General features: G+C 39.6%; 1 protein-coding gene across 11 annotated transcripts in view; it reads left to right on the top strand.

Annotated features, from left to right (window-relative positions):
• Window positions 1-16168, top strand: part of RBMS3 (RNA binding motif single stranded interacting protein 3) — a 1359438-nt gene that overhangs the window by 1083456 nt on the left and 259814 nt on the right. For all 11 annotated transcript variants that reach the window (XM_040481151.1, XM_040481142.1, XM_040481146.1 and 8 more), the window contains one exon: window positions 3064-3221. In XM_040481151.1, the coding sequence (XP_040337085.1) occupies window positions 3064-3221 (158 nt within the window). The remainder of the gene's footprint in view (window positions 1-3063; window positions 3222-16168) is intronic.

Raw genomic sequence — 16168 nt, 5'->3', positions numbered from 1 at the left:
CAAATATATTCAAGACTAATACTGAATTTCAAAGGACAGAATTACTTAATAAATAACACTGCCCAACATTATATTCTTTCTGTGAATACAAATTAAGGAGTTAGCCTTGCTGTTTGAATTTGGATTCAGAAAATAGCTTACTGACCACCCCCTTATGAACTGAGCTCTGCGTGATTATCACACATGATTTTGAGAAGCTTCATTGCATTCTGCACTTGGAGAATTTGGAAATGAAATTGCATCAGGATAAACTAATACGTTCTTGCCTAGAGAAAATGAAAAGGTCTGTACAGTACCCTGGGATAGTGGATTGGCTGGTTGTGGTTATTTAGCCTCATCGATGACAAAGGGGTGCAGAATACTGGGCAAATTCTAACCTATTCATGGGACTACCGTGTGCCCCCTCTGAGAAATTCAGGGTTAATGTCGGAACTCTCAATCTGTGGGACATGTCTCTCTCATGGAACTTAAGCAAATCTAGGTGTGTGGGGTCCAGAAATTGCATCATAAGAAAATTATTCTTTTTGAAATTCTGTCTCAATTTTGACTCTTCCCAGAACAAAAAGAATCCATCTGCTGTTAGCATGCTTGTCACTCCTGTCTTAATTACGAATCTCATTTGTAACAGAAAAAGTCAATCACGAGAGTCAATGCCTTTTGCAAACAAACAGCATCTAGCTATAATTTAATAACACTGATTTGTTGCCTGTTCTTACAGTAATTTATTTATGCCAGGTAATACCAGCTTTTTAGTTTGGTAGCAACATAAATTACTTTTTAAATGAACTTATTTAAGGCCAGAGGTATGTTGATTTAAAGAAAGCAAATAAAAAAATATACATGGCTGCCAAAAATTTCTCAGGTAATATGCAGGTGATTGAGGCTTGGGAAACACTGGGCTAGTGAGAAACACACTGAGCTGGAAGATAGGAAACCGGTTGCTAAATCTAATTCCAACCCTGTCACTAATTATCAGATTGTCCTTGGGCAAGATGATGAATCTTCATGGCTCCGTTTCTTCATTATCCAATGAATATAATGATATTTGCCAAGCTACCTTTGGAGTGATAATACAAAGATTAAAATTAAATGGTGGGTAGTGAAATAGTTTAAACATTGTATGTGCATAAGATTCTTTATTAACGTATCTGACACACGACTTTTTATTTTCTTTTTTCTTTCCACCACCCCAGCAAAGCAAACAACCAACCAAAAAACAAACATAATCATGACCATTTAGGAATGAATAACAGATAATATCATCTCTGTTTCTCTCTAGGATCACGCTAGTGTGTGTGTGTGTGTGTGTGTGTGTGCGCGCACGCGTGTGTGTTAGAGAGAGAGGGAGAGGAAGAGAAAGAGACTGACTACAGCTGCATAGTTTCTGCATTGACACTATTCCTAAATATTGAAGCTGTGTTGTCTTTTTCTGATTGATTCTATGTTTATGTTTACCATTTTCCATGGTGATACAAAAGCTCGGAAACTAAACTATGTTTAAAAAAATTAACCTAATGATAGAACTTATTAATCTGAAAGCTTAATAAAAATATTATGACCTGTATGAATATTTAGTGCAGTTAAAAACAGTAGCTTAGGTGGCTTCAATAAGTTGAATGTCCAACTCGTGATTTCGGCTCAGGTCCTGATCCCAGGGTCGTGGGAAAAATCGCCACATCGGCTCCATGCTGAGCATGGAACGTGCTTAAGATTCTCTCTCTCTGCCCCTGTCCCCTGCTCACACTCTCTCTGTCTCTCAAATAAAACAAAAAACAAGACTAAAAACAATAGTTTTGTTTTATACCAAAACTGGTTTTCTGACTTGAAATAATACTTGGAATCTTGTTCATTGTATTTTTTTCATCATGCTTAAAACCTCACATATTCTACAGAATATGGTATCTCTTCACAAAAGATGTTTTATGATTACATAATGTCATTTCCTATAGATTTTGGATTTTTTTTTCTAATGTAATCTCACTTACCCTTGACGTTAAGTTTGTTGCTTTGGTTAAAATGTAACGGTGCACTTAAATATATGATATATTTTGATATTAATGGTTATAATATGGCAGGTTTACAGTTGTTTTATCTTGAAACGTACATACAATTATATTCCAACATTAATTCAGTGTGTGAAATAGAGAGCGTCCATACACATGGAGATAGTGCTAGCAATTGTTTGGGTTCTCATTCTATTAAGGAAACTTATTTAGCACTATTGCTGTTGGATTAGAAAATGATAGACATCATTATCTCATTCATATATAAATATTCATGTATGGTGTAGAATAGCATTTTCCAGACTTGAGCAGTCATCAGAATCACCTGGAGGGCTTGTCAAAACACAGATTGCTTGTCCCACCCTCAAGGTTTCTAATTCAGTAGTTCTGGGGTAAGCCCTGAGGATTTTCATGTTTAGCAAATTCCACAATGATGCTGAGGCTGATGTGACTCCCCTCCTCCCGCAACCATGGGTCTAGTGGAAGGCAGCTGAAGAGTGAGGCCTATGGACTTTGGTGATAGCCCATAGACTTTGATGATAGCCCCACATTTCAGCCCTGGCTTTGATACTTACCAGCTGTGTAACTTGGACAAGTTAGGGATCAATTTTGTCATCTGCAAAATGGTAGCAATCATATTTATTGTTGATTCAAATAATGCACATTAACTGTGAATAACAATGCTTAGCCCTGTTGTAAGCACTAACTGAGTGCAACATTAGTAACTAGTGGTGATGGTGGTTGACGCAGGGGTAGTAACAGTGGTAGTTAGTGGTAATCAAAGAGAATACACATTTCCTTAGTTCATTTGCAATAAAAGTTTGTTTTTCGTTTCTAAGGAGGCAGAATAGAAAGCTTGGTTTTCATTTATGACATTGTTTCTATAAGAAACACTCCACAGGAAGGGAATTCATGAAAAAGAGGTAGCACCCTTAGAAAACGAACATTCAAGAGTGTGTTGGAGATTGGAATCTATATTGCCATTCATGCAAAAGTTTAGCCATTTGTGGAATAAGTTTTTCAATATTCAGAACTTAATGCGTTTGTTTCTTCCCCTTAGCAACAAGAGCAAGACCCAACAAACCTATACATCTCAAATCTCCCCATTTCTATGGATGAGCAGGAGCTTGAGAATATGCTGAAACCCTTTGGACATGTCATTTCCACAAGAATACTAAGAGATGCTAATGGAGTCAGCAGAGGCGTTGGCTTTGCCAGGTAAAACCCTTGTTACATGCGTGTGTTACTTGTCTTTCCTCATGATTCCCTTTTAATTCCGTTCCTTTCTAGCATAAGGCCCACAGCAATAGAACGTTTTTACCCCTTCCCCCCCCTCCAAAAAAAGTAGCTTTTCAAACTGACTCTGTATCTTGGCCTCGCTCCAAAGAATTTCATTGTAATTATAAATATGTTGTGCTTGCTAAAATATGTACATAGAATGGTTATATGTGTCTTGGGTCATAATGATATGCATACCCAATTCCCAGTTCTCTCTATGCCTGTAGATTAGCAAAATCAGATGCTGCCAATTGCTGCTAGTGGTAATAAATGCCCAGTACCCCAAAGCTAAAGAGCCCATGTGGTGAACAAAGCATCCAAATGCTTTTGCATTGATTTCCAAAGAAATTAGACGATAGAATTTCTCAGTCAAGAGAAGGAAGAGAAGAAAGAATTTGAGAAACAGGAATTGTTGGAAAGTCCCAAGGAACCCGGAAAAATAAGGGGGGGGGGGTCAGGAGGGCATTTGCATTTAAGAGGCCCTAGCTGTGTGGTTTTGATGTTTTACACAGCACAGAAAAAAGAATATTGTACTTTTTTCGTTGTCAGAAAAGGAAAAGTAGTTTTCATCTTAACTTTAAGGGAATGTTTACAAAAGAAGATCTCAGCCAGGAATAGAGTTAAAATGGTTGTACCTGCTGTGCTTTCATGAAAAACAAAGCTCAAGAAACCTCAGAGAGAAAGAAACTGCTTAACAACAAAGAATGAGAGTAAGAGCTGTGTCTCCATGGCTTGTTGTGTTTATGGGTCTCCAGCTGACTTCACATGGATGAGTGGATGGATGTTCATGTCATCTGGAAGTCAGCCCATTGTAGACAGGTGTGTCCCTTTATACCGAACCCTGCCATTATGTGGAACGCCATTCCAAACCAACTTTTATTAACCCACTTTGAAAGATAACAAATTGGAAATTAACTATGAACTGATGTCTAACTTGACTTCCTAGAAGTCATGGACCATATGTTAAAGTTCTGATTCCCCACCATGTTCTAGTAGACTGGTAGACATACAAGATGCATGATGATTTGAAGACAAGTAAGCAGAGGGAAGAAAATCTCCTTGACTTGAATGTATCCTTGAGGCATTCACTTTTTCCAGATCATTCGTAACTGTTCCTTTGTGTCATCTAGGCAGAGCTAATCACATTGCCTGGGGCTCTGAATTTTGCCAGTGTAATGAATCTTGAATAGTGTATAAGCTCCTATGGTGACTTTTTTTTTTTTTTTTTTAACAAGGGGCTTTTGGTACAGAGTGTATTATTTGCAAGGGCTGCCATAAAGCATACAAGAGACTGGGTGGGTTAAACAACACAAATTTATTTTCTCACAGTTCTAGAAGCCAGAGAAGTCTAAGATCATTGTGCCAGCAGGTTTGGCTGAGACCTCTCGCTTTGTCATAGATGACCTTGTTTTCCCTTTGTCTTCACACGGTCTTCCCTCTGTATCTACGTATTAATCTCCTTTTTTTAAAAGGACATCAATCAGATTGGATGAGGAGCCACCCTTATGAGGCCCTATCTCCATATCCAGTAACATTATGAGCTATTGGGCGCTAGGACTTCAACATAGGAATTGGTTCAACATAGGGAGGCACAGTTCAGCTTATAATCCAGAGATTGGGCTGATCATTTCTCTCACTTTTGTCTTTCCTATATGCTTTCAGTTTGCTTACAGTGAAGATTATTCTTCTTAGTGCAGAAGCCAGTAATGTACATTGTAAGAGGCAAAACTATAATCATAGTATATGTCGTCATAAAAGAGTAAACACCTGTAAAGTTTTGTTTTCTTTAGGAACTGAGGAAAAGTGGGAATTTTAAATTGTTCTGTTATGCCTGCTTTGAAGGCAGCCTTCCTCTTTTGGTGCATTTTGCATAGAGAGGTTCTAAATGATTCTTTAAAATACGGGGGCGCCTGGGTGGCGCAGTCGGTTGAGCCTCCGACTTCAGCCAGGTCACGATCTTGCGGTCCGTGAGTTCGAGCCCGGCGTCAGGCTCTGGGCTGATGGCTCAGAGCCTGGAGCCTGTTTCCGATTCCGTGTCTCCCTCTCTCTCTGCCCCTCCCCCGTTCATGCTCTGTCTCTCTCTGTCCCAAAAATAAATAAACGTTGAAAAAAAAATTTAAAAAAAAAATAAAATACAGATATGAACATGTCAGGGGCCTCCATATGGCCTCCATATATCCCTCCATATGGCCTGAGCGATTGGATTTCCCAGCCTTGCCGACATCATTCCTGACATCATTATCCGTGACATCACTCTACTTCCTGGCCTTCTCTCTTCCTGCCCTGTATGCTGGGCACAAGAAACCCTTCTTGACTGTTACACTTGTCGTGACTCTTACCCTGGCTTCTGCATATTTATTCTCCAGATACTGGCTTAAATGTCTTTTCTTCAAAGAACCCTTTACTGACCTCTAGCTCCAGCCTCCAAAGTTAGATGGTCATGTCACAGCTCCTGTCAGAGTTGTGTTCCCAAATAAAATTTATCAAAACCATAATAAATTCACTATTTAATTTGTGTCTTCACCCACTGGATTCAACATTTGCGTAAATCATATTTCCTTTTCACTGTTGGAAGGATGGATGGATGAGGGTGGTTAGCGTAATTACCTTTCTATGGAGTTCCCCAATGACTAAACCCCAAGCAGTAGCATTTTAAAACTTTAAGCTTTGAATATGAATTATCAGTCACATTCCAATACTGAGACTCAGGTCTCCACACTCTAAATCATGGTATTTCCAGTTTCAGAAAGTTAGCACATGAACTGAAAAGGAAAACATAGGTTCAAATCAAGGCAGTGATTTCTTATTCCTAAGAAATCAAAAGAAACCATGGCCCTTCCTCTTTTGTAAGAAGCCAGAAAACTGATGAAAGATCAGTATTTCATTCTCCGTGTGTCTTAGACTTGAAATCCCAAGGCGCAGGATCCCACATAATTTACCTAATTTGAATACGTGAGAAAATAATCTTAGCTATATCATAGGTAAGTGAGTCTGACCAAATTCCTCTTTCCTCACACTTGGACATTTGCTCTGCATTTTCTCAAATCACTGTGGCTACTGCCTTAATAAGCATGATCATTCACAAATTAACTCTTGCACAAGTATTCCTTCTTTTATTCATTTATTGTTTTTTTATTGTATATGTGTGTGTGTGTGTATTTATTTTATTTTATTTTTTAGAGAGAGCATGAGTTGGGGAGAGGGACAGAGGGAGAGAGAGAGAGAGAGAGAGAATCTTAAGCAAACTCCATCCTCAGCACGGAGTCTGATACAGGGCTCTATCTCACAACCCTGGGATCATGACCTGAGTCGAAATCAAGAGACGCCCCTCCTCCTTTTTAAATATCCCTTTTTTTTCTGGCCACCATTTCTCATTTGGAGCTCTGTCTCTGAACCACAAAACAGAGATGACTCGAGTGACTGTTTTCTCATTTCTTCCCAGGATAGTGCACAGTTAGTGAGAGAACTTAATGGATTATATTGCAATGGATGCCTTGGGACAGAGGTTCTCTAAGTTTAGTTTCCAGGACGGAAACCTCAGCATTGCTTGGGAAATTATTGGAAATGCAATTTGGGGGCCCTATCCCAGACCTACTGAATCAGCAATGAGCAGGGCTGGTTGGGGTTTGACAATCGATGTTTTAGGTGACTCTCGTGCTCTCTAAACTTGGAAGAGCATAGCCTTAGGGCATTAGGACTGGTTCTCAAATCTTCTGGAAGGCCTGCGAAATCTCAAACTGCTGGACTTCATTCTTAGAAATTTTTCTGATGGAGTTGATTCCTGTTGATACGTCTATCACACTGCAGCACTTTCTCACATGTACTAGTCATGAACCCACCTCCCTCCCTGTTCTTCAAGGGTAGGGACCATGTTGTGTTCTTCTTCATGCCTGTCCCAGCACCTAGAATGTTGTCTGACACATAATTGATCTTCAGTGAATTTTTAATGATAAACAAATGAGATTACTTCAAGTGTTTTGTTTTTGTTTTTTGTTTGTTTTTGACTATAAGGGTTTGCAGGGAGGTAGCATTTGATGATAATAAGCCACTTCTGAGATGGGTGTCTTGGAATTTTAGAGCAAACTACAGTCAAATCAGCTCAACTGTTATTGATTTACAAATTGTTTCTTCTAAAAGTTCACAGCGCCACAGGCACTATTAAAAGAAAATGCTTATTTGATTGGAAGAACAGTAGTCATGTAATTGTGCCTGGTAAATTGGATATATCTCTTGAATTTATGACTCTCTCAATTTACATAACCTGAATAAATTTTTTCAGAAGGCTTCATTTTGAATATTACCAGTGGTCACTTCTGACCACCAGATGTGGTCCTTGTTTCATGTGCAAGAGATCCTAAAATTCTTTAACTAGAAAGCTCCCCCCCTACCATTATTATTTTACTTGCAAGCTATACATTAATCTGCTTTGATAACCATCTCTTCAAAGTAAAGGTAGTATCTTCATTTTATATTTAAAACACTGAAGTTCAAAGCATAGATTTGAATGCCAGTAGGGTGCACCGACAGCACAATTATAGCCTTTTCAAAGTTCCAGAAGCATGAGATATATGTCTGAAATTACAGACATTTTATTTTATTTTTTATGTTTCTTTATGTTTGTGGGTTTTTTTTTCTTTTTTTTTCTACTCTCTTGTAACTTAAAACAATTTTGCAAGATCCACCGCCCTCTAGGCAACATTTTATAGCCAAGTCATAAACCTCTAAAAACAGCAGTTTATGGTGGGAATGCTGACAGTCAGACAAGTCAGACCCACTGCTGCAGAGCTCACGGGTGCCAACAGACTACCTTGCCTTCCAGGGTGAGGATCAGCACATAAATCAGCCTGAGGCTAGAGGGACATGACTGTGTGTTCACGTTATGCGTTTCCCATTCCCAGAAACATGAGACCATTTGTCTAACAAAAATCACATTGAGAGAGTGTTATGTGAGGCCGGTGAAGAATGACCCAAAGTGCAGAAGGGATGGGGGGTAAACATTCACAATTAATCCGGCTTCAACATCTGGGAACATAGAACCTCTTTAAGAAATGCATTTACTGTCCCCTGGTGAGCTAAAGAGCGTGAGACTGCTGAGCACAGAGACCTTTGTATTTTGCAGTATTTTTCACCCCTCCTCAGTACTCTTAATTTGATTCTCATGGAGTTTTGTTTGAATGACTTTTAACATATGGGCAGCCAGCCCTGTGTTCTGCCTCCTCCATACTGAATGAACAAGTTTTCCAATTAAATAATTTCAGTTCTTTCTTTTCATGAAGTAAAAAATAAATAAATAATTGTGGTTATAGGCAGACAGATGCCAGCCTGATTATTAAAAACCAGAATTATTAAGAATCAGGCTCCAAATATATTCTTTCTGTGTTTTTTCTTAGTGTTGAATATTGTAACAATTTTATTGATTTACCTTTTACTCCCTGATACTTCTTGCTCCCTATCTGCTCCCACCTCCTGAAATATGAAGAACTTTGATTCAGAGTAAGCATAATGAAAAGATGGGAATGTGAAAGATCACAAAGCAAATACCAATGCTTCTTTTGTAGGCAAATATATGATCCTGTAAAATGACCATCAAGCTTATCTCATTGTGTTTTCATTGTTAACTATGTGTTTTGATCATATCTGCCTTGAGTCCATCTTTGTGTTAAAACTTCCCCCCTTGCTGTTTTGGCAATAGTTCTGCCCTTACTACCTCAAACCTGTATGGAACAAGGACATCAAATGTGAACTGAGAAAATCCCTAAAGTGTGAATCTAGTGATTAGTGATCTCCAAACCACAGGTGTGTTTGCACAAAAAGAGGTTACGGTGTTTGCCGAGATTGAAGAGAATAAAAGCTGTTACTTCTTGCAGCAACTTTATTTTTTGTTTGTTACTTTTTATACCTTTATTTGATTTATTTTGAGAGAGAGAGAGACAGAGAGAGAGCATGGGAGGGCCAGAGAGAGGGAGAGAGAGAGAGAGAGAGAGAGAGAGAGAGAGAGAGAGAATCCCAAGCAGACTCCGCAATGGCAGCACGGAGCCCAATCTCAGGAACCCTGAGATCATGACCTGAGCAGAAATCAAGAATAAGATGTTTAACCTACAGAGCCACCCAAGTGCCCCAACTCCTTTCGGTAATTTTAATTCTTCACCTAATTGCCAGCAAATGTGATCCACTGGAGAGTAAACTCCTGGTCCATCCGTCAGCTTCTTGATCTTTGTTCTCATCTTATGTTTTTCTTCATTTATATCCATTGTACCCATTGTACCCATTGTCTGTACTGTACTGTTTGTACCCATTGTCTCTTTGTCTTCATTCACCATCAGTAAATCATGATCATGACTAGAGATAGTCATGCAGAACATTCTGCTGCTTTCTTTTCCATGTTTTCAGAGCCCTGGATTTCAAGACCCAAACCAACCAACCAACCAACAAGTCAACCAACCAAATGAACAAGCAAATAAATAAAATTGCATCAAATCATCTATAATTTTGAAATCTCCTGGACTCAACTCATGGCTTTATAAAAATTTAGAGGAGGGAAAACATATACTCTATTATTTTATCATTATGAAACAAAATGACTGGATCCCAAAGATCATCCTCTGTGGGATGAGAGGAGAGTTATGAATATTGTTTACTCATGTAAAACTAAAATTGGAGAACTTTGTTACATTGAAGTTGGAAGCAGTAACCATTGCTGCTCCCCTGCAGCATATAAGCTGAGATACAGATGATAAGGAACCAGCATAAGAGGCTCTTGGTAAAGTTGGATAGGGAATCCTGTCAAAGGGAAAAGGCAATCAGAGATCTGAGGTAGGGCCAAGTTTGACATGTTTAAGAAACAGAAAAAAGGCAAAGCTACTATTTCATAGAGGAAAGAAAAGAAATATAACAGATAATAATATCTAGGAATCAAATGTGCCTGCAGCTCAAAGAGATTGATTAAAAGTGATAATGAATTCCAGTGGCATTTAGTGGTAGGATTTTTCTAGATCTGAACATACTATACTTATCAATTCCTCCTTTATCTCAGTTTTAAGCCTTTTAATTTAATTTTCTTTCATTTCTTTATCTAAACTTCTTTTGAAAACATTAACCTATGGGTAAAAGACAGATTTAGGTTATGGTGTCCACTGGATGTTGGCAGATAATGTAAGAAACAAGCAGTTCCCAGACTGAGTGTAAAAGAAACCTTTTTTTTCTCTCTCCCCCTTCCATTTTTCTTGAAACACAGAGCCTCCAGGATGATTTTGTTCCTCGAGCGTTGATAGTTTTATGGCATAGCCATCAGCATGCTGGCTGCACACAGAATTTCACCCCAAATGATTCATCTAAAGAGACTAGAATGAAGCAGTATTTACAAAAGTGTGGGGAGAAGGCAGGGATCTGACAAAGGATGTTGAGAAACCCAGAGATGACCAGAAGGAAGCTCTTACTGCCCTGAGACAGCTGAAGGCAGGTACAGGAGTGCTCCCAGGGCCAGCAAGACCCAGAGCGCTGGAGAAGGGGCTGCCTGGAGCAGCTGGAAACTGGGAGAGATACAGTCCCCGCCAGAGAGATAGTGTCAAAGCAAAGAGAGAATAGGGAGGAGCTGGCCAGACTTCTCTCTACTCCTACCAGGCCCCCAGTGGTTGAACCCCATGAAAAGCTATCACATAAAAGAGCTAAGACAATACTGTTCATAGATGGATCACTTCTTCGAGGCATAGAGCAGAGAAGACATAAAGAGGGGCAAACAGAAAACTCATGGATAAATTAACTATTTTTCTTTCCCCTGGACTTCACTAATGAAAAAAAAAAAAAAGCAAAGAAAAAGTAGTCAACGATAACTAAGCATCTGCTACTTTACCTCAACATTGGCAGTTGATAGAGGTTGGTAGGATTGATGGCAAATTGGCTCTGTTTAAAGAAAGTAGCTGTTCAGGGTGACTGGGTGGCTGAGTCAGTTAAGAGTCCAACTTCAGCTCAGGTCATGACCTTGTGGTTTATGAGTTCGAGCCCCGTGTGAGGCTCTGTGCTGACAGCTCAGAGCCTGGAGCCTACTTGGGATTCTATGTCTCCCCCTCTCTCTGCCCCTCCCTTGCTCACACTCTTTCTTTCTCTCTCAAAAATAATAAACACTAAAGTTAAAAAAAAAAAAAAAGGAAAGCAGCTATTCACCTTTCGTTCATGGTTGCCATGATGTCTTTTTTTTCAAACCAAACATGTGGCTTTTTCTAATAACACATACATGTTGTTTTTCCATACCAATTCTCCAATTATCTGACACCAACTGTGTGTCCAACAATTGAACTGAATTCAATTCTAACACGAACTCTGTAGAGTTATCATCAGAACTCATGGGTTAAAGGTTCAGTCCCACAAGACTGTCCCCACTTCAGACCCCAGCCCCAAATAGCAAGAGCTACTCACATTTCTACCAAGCCAACTATATAATCATGGGTTCCCTTGACCCCCTCAGATTTGATGATTCACTAGAACAACCACAGAACTCATGAAAACACTTTACTTATGTTTGAACTCTGTTGTTTAGTAGTTATTATGGAGGTTTTATTGCATGGGCATGGTTGATTCATTTACTGGCCATTAATGATTGAGCTCAATCTCTAACCCCTCTCCCAACCCCTGAGGTGGTGAGTGGGGCTGAAGTCTCCAAACCTCCAATCATTTGGTCTTTGCGGTGATCAGCCCCATTCTGGATCTATCTAGGGGTCCCATCTTGAGTCATCTCATTAACATAAATCCAGGTATAGCCAAAAGGGCCTCATTATAAGTAACAAAGGACATTGCTATCACCACCGGTTTAGGAGTTCTATGTCAGAAACCAGGGGCAAAGTCTAAATTTATTTTTATTGTACCTTAGTTGCCAGTGCAGAAAACATGGAATAGATCATCTTACCTTTCAAGAGGAATCAGGAATCCAGATTTCCATGTGAAGTCTCCCAGTCGTTAAATGTTGACAACCATTTCAGAATCTTTAGAACTTTTCTGAAGTCCAGACAAAACATCCAGTTTGGGACATTGACAAACAGCTCCAGAACAGTCATTTTCAGCCCTGACTACACACTGGAATCACCTGGGTAACTTTGAAAAATATGTCCCTGGACTTCATGCCAAAGCAATTAAGTTAGAATCTCCTGGGCTTGGGCCCAGAATTGATATTTTTAAAAATAGTTTGGTAATAATTATAATGTACAGTCATTTTTGTTTATTTTTGTTAAAGTTTATTTATTTATTTTGAGGGAGGGTGCTGAGAGAGAGAGAGGGAGAGAGAGAAACCCAAGCAGGCTCTGTGCTGCCAGTCCCAATTGTGGCACTCAAACCCATGAATCATGAGATCGTGACCTGAACCAAAATCAAGAGTCAGTCACCTAACCAACGGAGTCACCCAGACACCCCTACAGTCACTTTTATTTATTTATTTTTTTAAGTTTATTTATTTATTTTGAGAGAGACAGAGATAGCACTAATGGGGAGGTGGGGGGGGGGGCACATAGAGGGAGAGAGAGTCCCAAGCAGGCTCTGTGCTACCAACACAGAGCCCGAGGTGGGGCTTGAACCCACGAAACTGCAAAATCATGACCTGGGCTGAAAGCAAGAGTCGGATGCCTAACTGAGCCACCCAGGTGCCCCCCTACAGTCATTTTTAAGTAAATATTTTATTTTGGAGTAAGTTTAATTTAACAGAAAAGTTACAGAAGTAATAAAGAGTTCCCATATACACCACACCCATTTCCCCCCATTGTTGACACCTTACATTAATTACCATGGTACATATGTCAAAATTAAGAATGTCTCCAGATCTGGGTTTATCTGATGTTTTTCTCATGATAGTATCCATACTATGTATAGATTTTTGGAAAGATTCCCAAAGATGTGAAGTGCCCTTCTTGTGACATCAGATCACAGGCCAGTTAGTAGAGGTTGAATGGAATGGAGGTAGCAAGATCTTTCCAGCATCAGGACGCATTAAAGTAGACAAGTACGGGAAATCAGGAAGGATGAATGGGAGGCCAGCAATGGAGCTCCACGTCTCCCAGGTAAGCCATCTGAACTGAGAGTCAAGAGACAAAGATTCTGTTTCAGGCTCATCCACTGACTACTCTTTAGAAAAGGCAACTAGTAGTAGTTTCTTCATCTGTACAATTTAGAAGTTGATATCCATGGCTCTTTCTAGTCCTGAAATTGTGTGATTCTAAAACTCTGGAGTGGGTTTTAATTAGTCAAATATTATCCATAGTTTCGTATCCTAAGAGGAATGTGTTTTAATGCTGAGTAAGACATCACCCAAATGCCTGGGTGTCGGCAAAGGACAATGGGAGGAGGCCACTCTGCTTCGTTTTTAAGCATTTATGACACTTGCATCCTAAGAATGTCAAGCACCTGACAGGTAGAGCACAGATTGCACAAACTAGAGCACACATTGGAAAAACAAAGAAGAAAATTCAGCTCATTCACTCAATCTTTGTTCCTGGGACTCAACTGTTGTTCTTTCCATTACAATAGAGGAAGCAGTAAATGATGTAATTTATTTTTGAAATCTCAGAAAGAGTGCACATTTTAGTACTTTTAAAAAATCTGTTGATATTGACCCTTTGCGCAACTCCAGCCGGATTTAGATGGATGACTGGCTTGCAATGTTGGATATTCTAAGTTGCCAATAATTTGTACAGAGCCTGTGATTGCAAAACCACAAAAATTTCACAATAGCGGAAACCTCTAATTAACCAAAATAAATGACGGGGTGGATTTGTTTTAAATATATGGTTAATAATGCTTATTGCTTCAAGATCATAAACTGAGAGATGCTCTGTTGAGGTGAGATAGAAAGGCTGCAGATGATTTTGCAAAGTTCTCTTCCACCTTGGTGTGTTAAGTCTGACCCAGAATGTTCTACTAATACTGGATCAAGCTCTCCTCTGATGTAATTTGCCTGTGGGAATTGTATTGGCTGTGAAACTGGTTCCCCTTAGTAGCTGTTGTAAAAAAAAAAAAAAAAAAAAAGACTTTTTTTTTTTTAATCACAATTCTGTGATTTGTTTTGAATGACACTGAAGCCAGGTTCCTAGGCACTGAGACAAGAAAGAATGTAAAACGGGACCTTTAATGTGTATTTATATTTAAACATCAGACCTAACAGAAAACCCTGAAGCTTTATACAATGATTGGAGCCTTGTAAGAACCTAATTAATGTATCTTCGGGTGAATGGTTGGCCTGGCACGCGAGCTGTCCCGAGGTACTCAAGGGGGTTCAGGTACCGCCTGGGAAGAATAGATGTGGTTGTAGTGATTCAGTGGCCCGTCTGAAAGCGACGTGTAAAGGCAGCTTTGTCTGGCGTGCCGCCTTTTCAAACTCACTTCATAATGCTAGTGTCAGTTTCAACTGAAGCGTGGGCCAGATTGCAGATAGCTTGAGCTGGCATTTCAAAGTGGCTAATTGTGAACTTGCGAAGAGAATGGACACATTCTTCCAAAGGTGGCTATTCAAATGCAGTATCTTCCCCCCTAGAGCTCCAGCCTCACTTTTGTTCTGTTCCCACATAAAATGCAAGAGGAACACTGAGCCTTTCCCTTGATAGCTCCTCTATCTGCACCTTTGCTGGGACTGCTTTGCCTTGTTAAAATGTGCCCCGTGTATTAAAATGAAACTGTCACTGCTGGGTGGTGCAGCATAACATGGTTTGACGCTAAGCGCCGGCAGCTACAGAAAACAGACTTTTATTGCATTTATTCTTTCAGAGACGAGAGTCTCTAAAGGCTCACTGCAGACATTCACTTAGTTAAATCTGAATGAAGCCAAAGTGAACAATCTACGCCGCTGTCTTTGTGTTACCAGAAACAGCCCCCATCCGGCTTGATATGGCTGTAAAATAGTCTTAAGAAAAGATGATCATACTTAGAATCCAAAAGGGAAGACTTGAGGCTTTCAATCCAGAGCAAAAATATTTTAGGGGGGTAGAGTCGGTGAGCCACCTGATTTTCTACTTTGGCTTCCTCTGTATTTCCTAAAACACATTAAATAGAATTAACAAGCCTGTGCGCGCACACACACACACACACACACACACACACACACACACCCCAATCTAGTTTAGTCTTCATTTAGAATTCCATGTCATTTTAAGACAAAGAGAAAGGATTTGATTTGTAGGACTCATGCAACCAAGCTTTAGATTCTTAACTGCCTTTTATCTAGATGAGTATCCAGAGAGAGATTGAGCAGGGAGGGGGCTCTAGGGTATAAGCTTTTCATTCTGTAGCTCTCCTGGAATAAAAATTCCATAAAGTAACATCTGTAGTAATTAAGGGCTTACATTTCCTCTCCCATTCATGTCTCTGGTAGGAGGGAAGGTTATTGTTCCTAAGAGACAATAGAGAGTAGATCCTGTGGGAAGATAGAAAGAGCAAAATTAGAATTCTTTTGTTCCTAGAAATGGAAGTTTCCTACTTCCAAAATAATAATAATAATAAGGGGCGCCTGGGTGACGCAGTCGGTTAAGCGTCTGACTTCAGCCAGGTCACGATCTCGCGGTCCGTGAGTTCGAGCCCCGTGTCAGGCTCTGGGCTGATGGCTCAGAGCCTGGAGCCTGTTTCCGATTCTGTGTCTCCCTCTCTCTCTGACCCTCCCCCGTTCATGCTCTGTCTCTCTCTGTCCCAAAAATAAATAAAAACGTTAAAAAAAAAATAATAATGATAACAATAACAAGTTGGAAGATTTACTGTAAAAGATTCCACCAAAAGAAAACCTTGAAGGAGTTAGGAAAATTGTACTTAGCTATTCCTAAATATTTGGAATGGAGAAAGATTCATCTTGTTTTCCTAACCCCAAATATCATCTGATTTGGGGGAAGTTGTGATTAAGCAGTAAATAAAACGCTCTCTTTGTT

The sequence above is a fragment of the Herpailurus yagouaroundi genome, unplaced genomic scaffold (assembly GCF_014898765.1).
Source record: "Herpailurus yagouaroundi ecotype Mexico unplaced genomic scaffold, PumYag 159, whole genome shotgun sequence".
Taxonomy (NCBI): Eukaryota; Metazoa; Chordata; class Mammalia; order Carnivora; family Felidae; genus Herpailurus; species Herpailurus yagouaroundi.
Note: the sequence above shows the minus strand (reverse complement) of the source record. Positions and strands in the feature narration are given on the sequence as shown.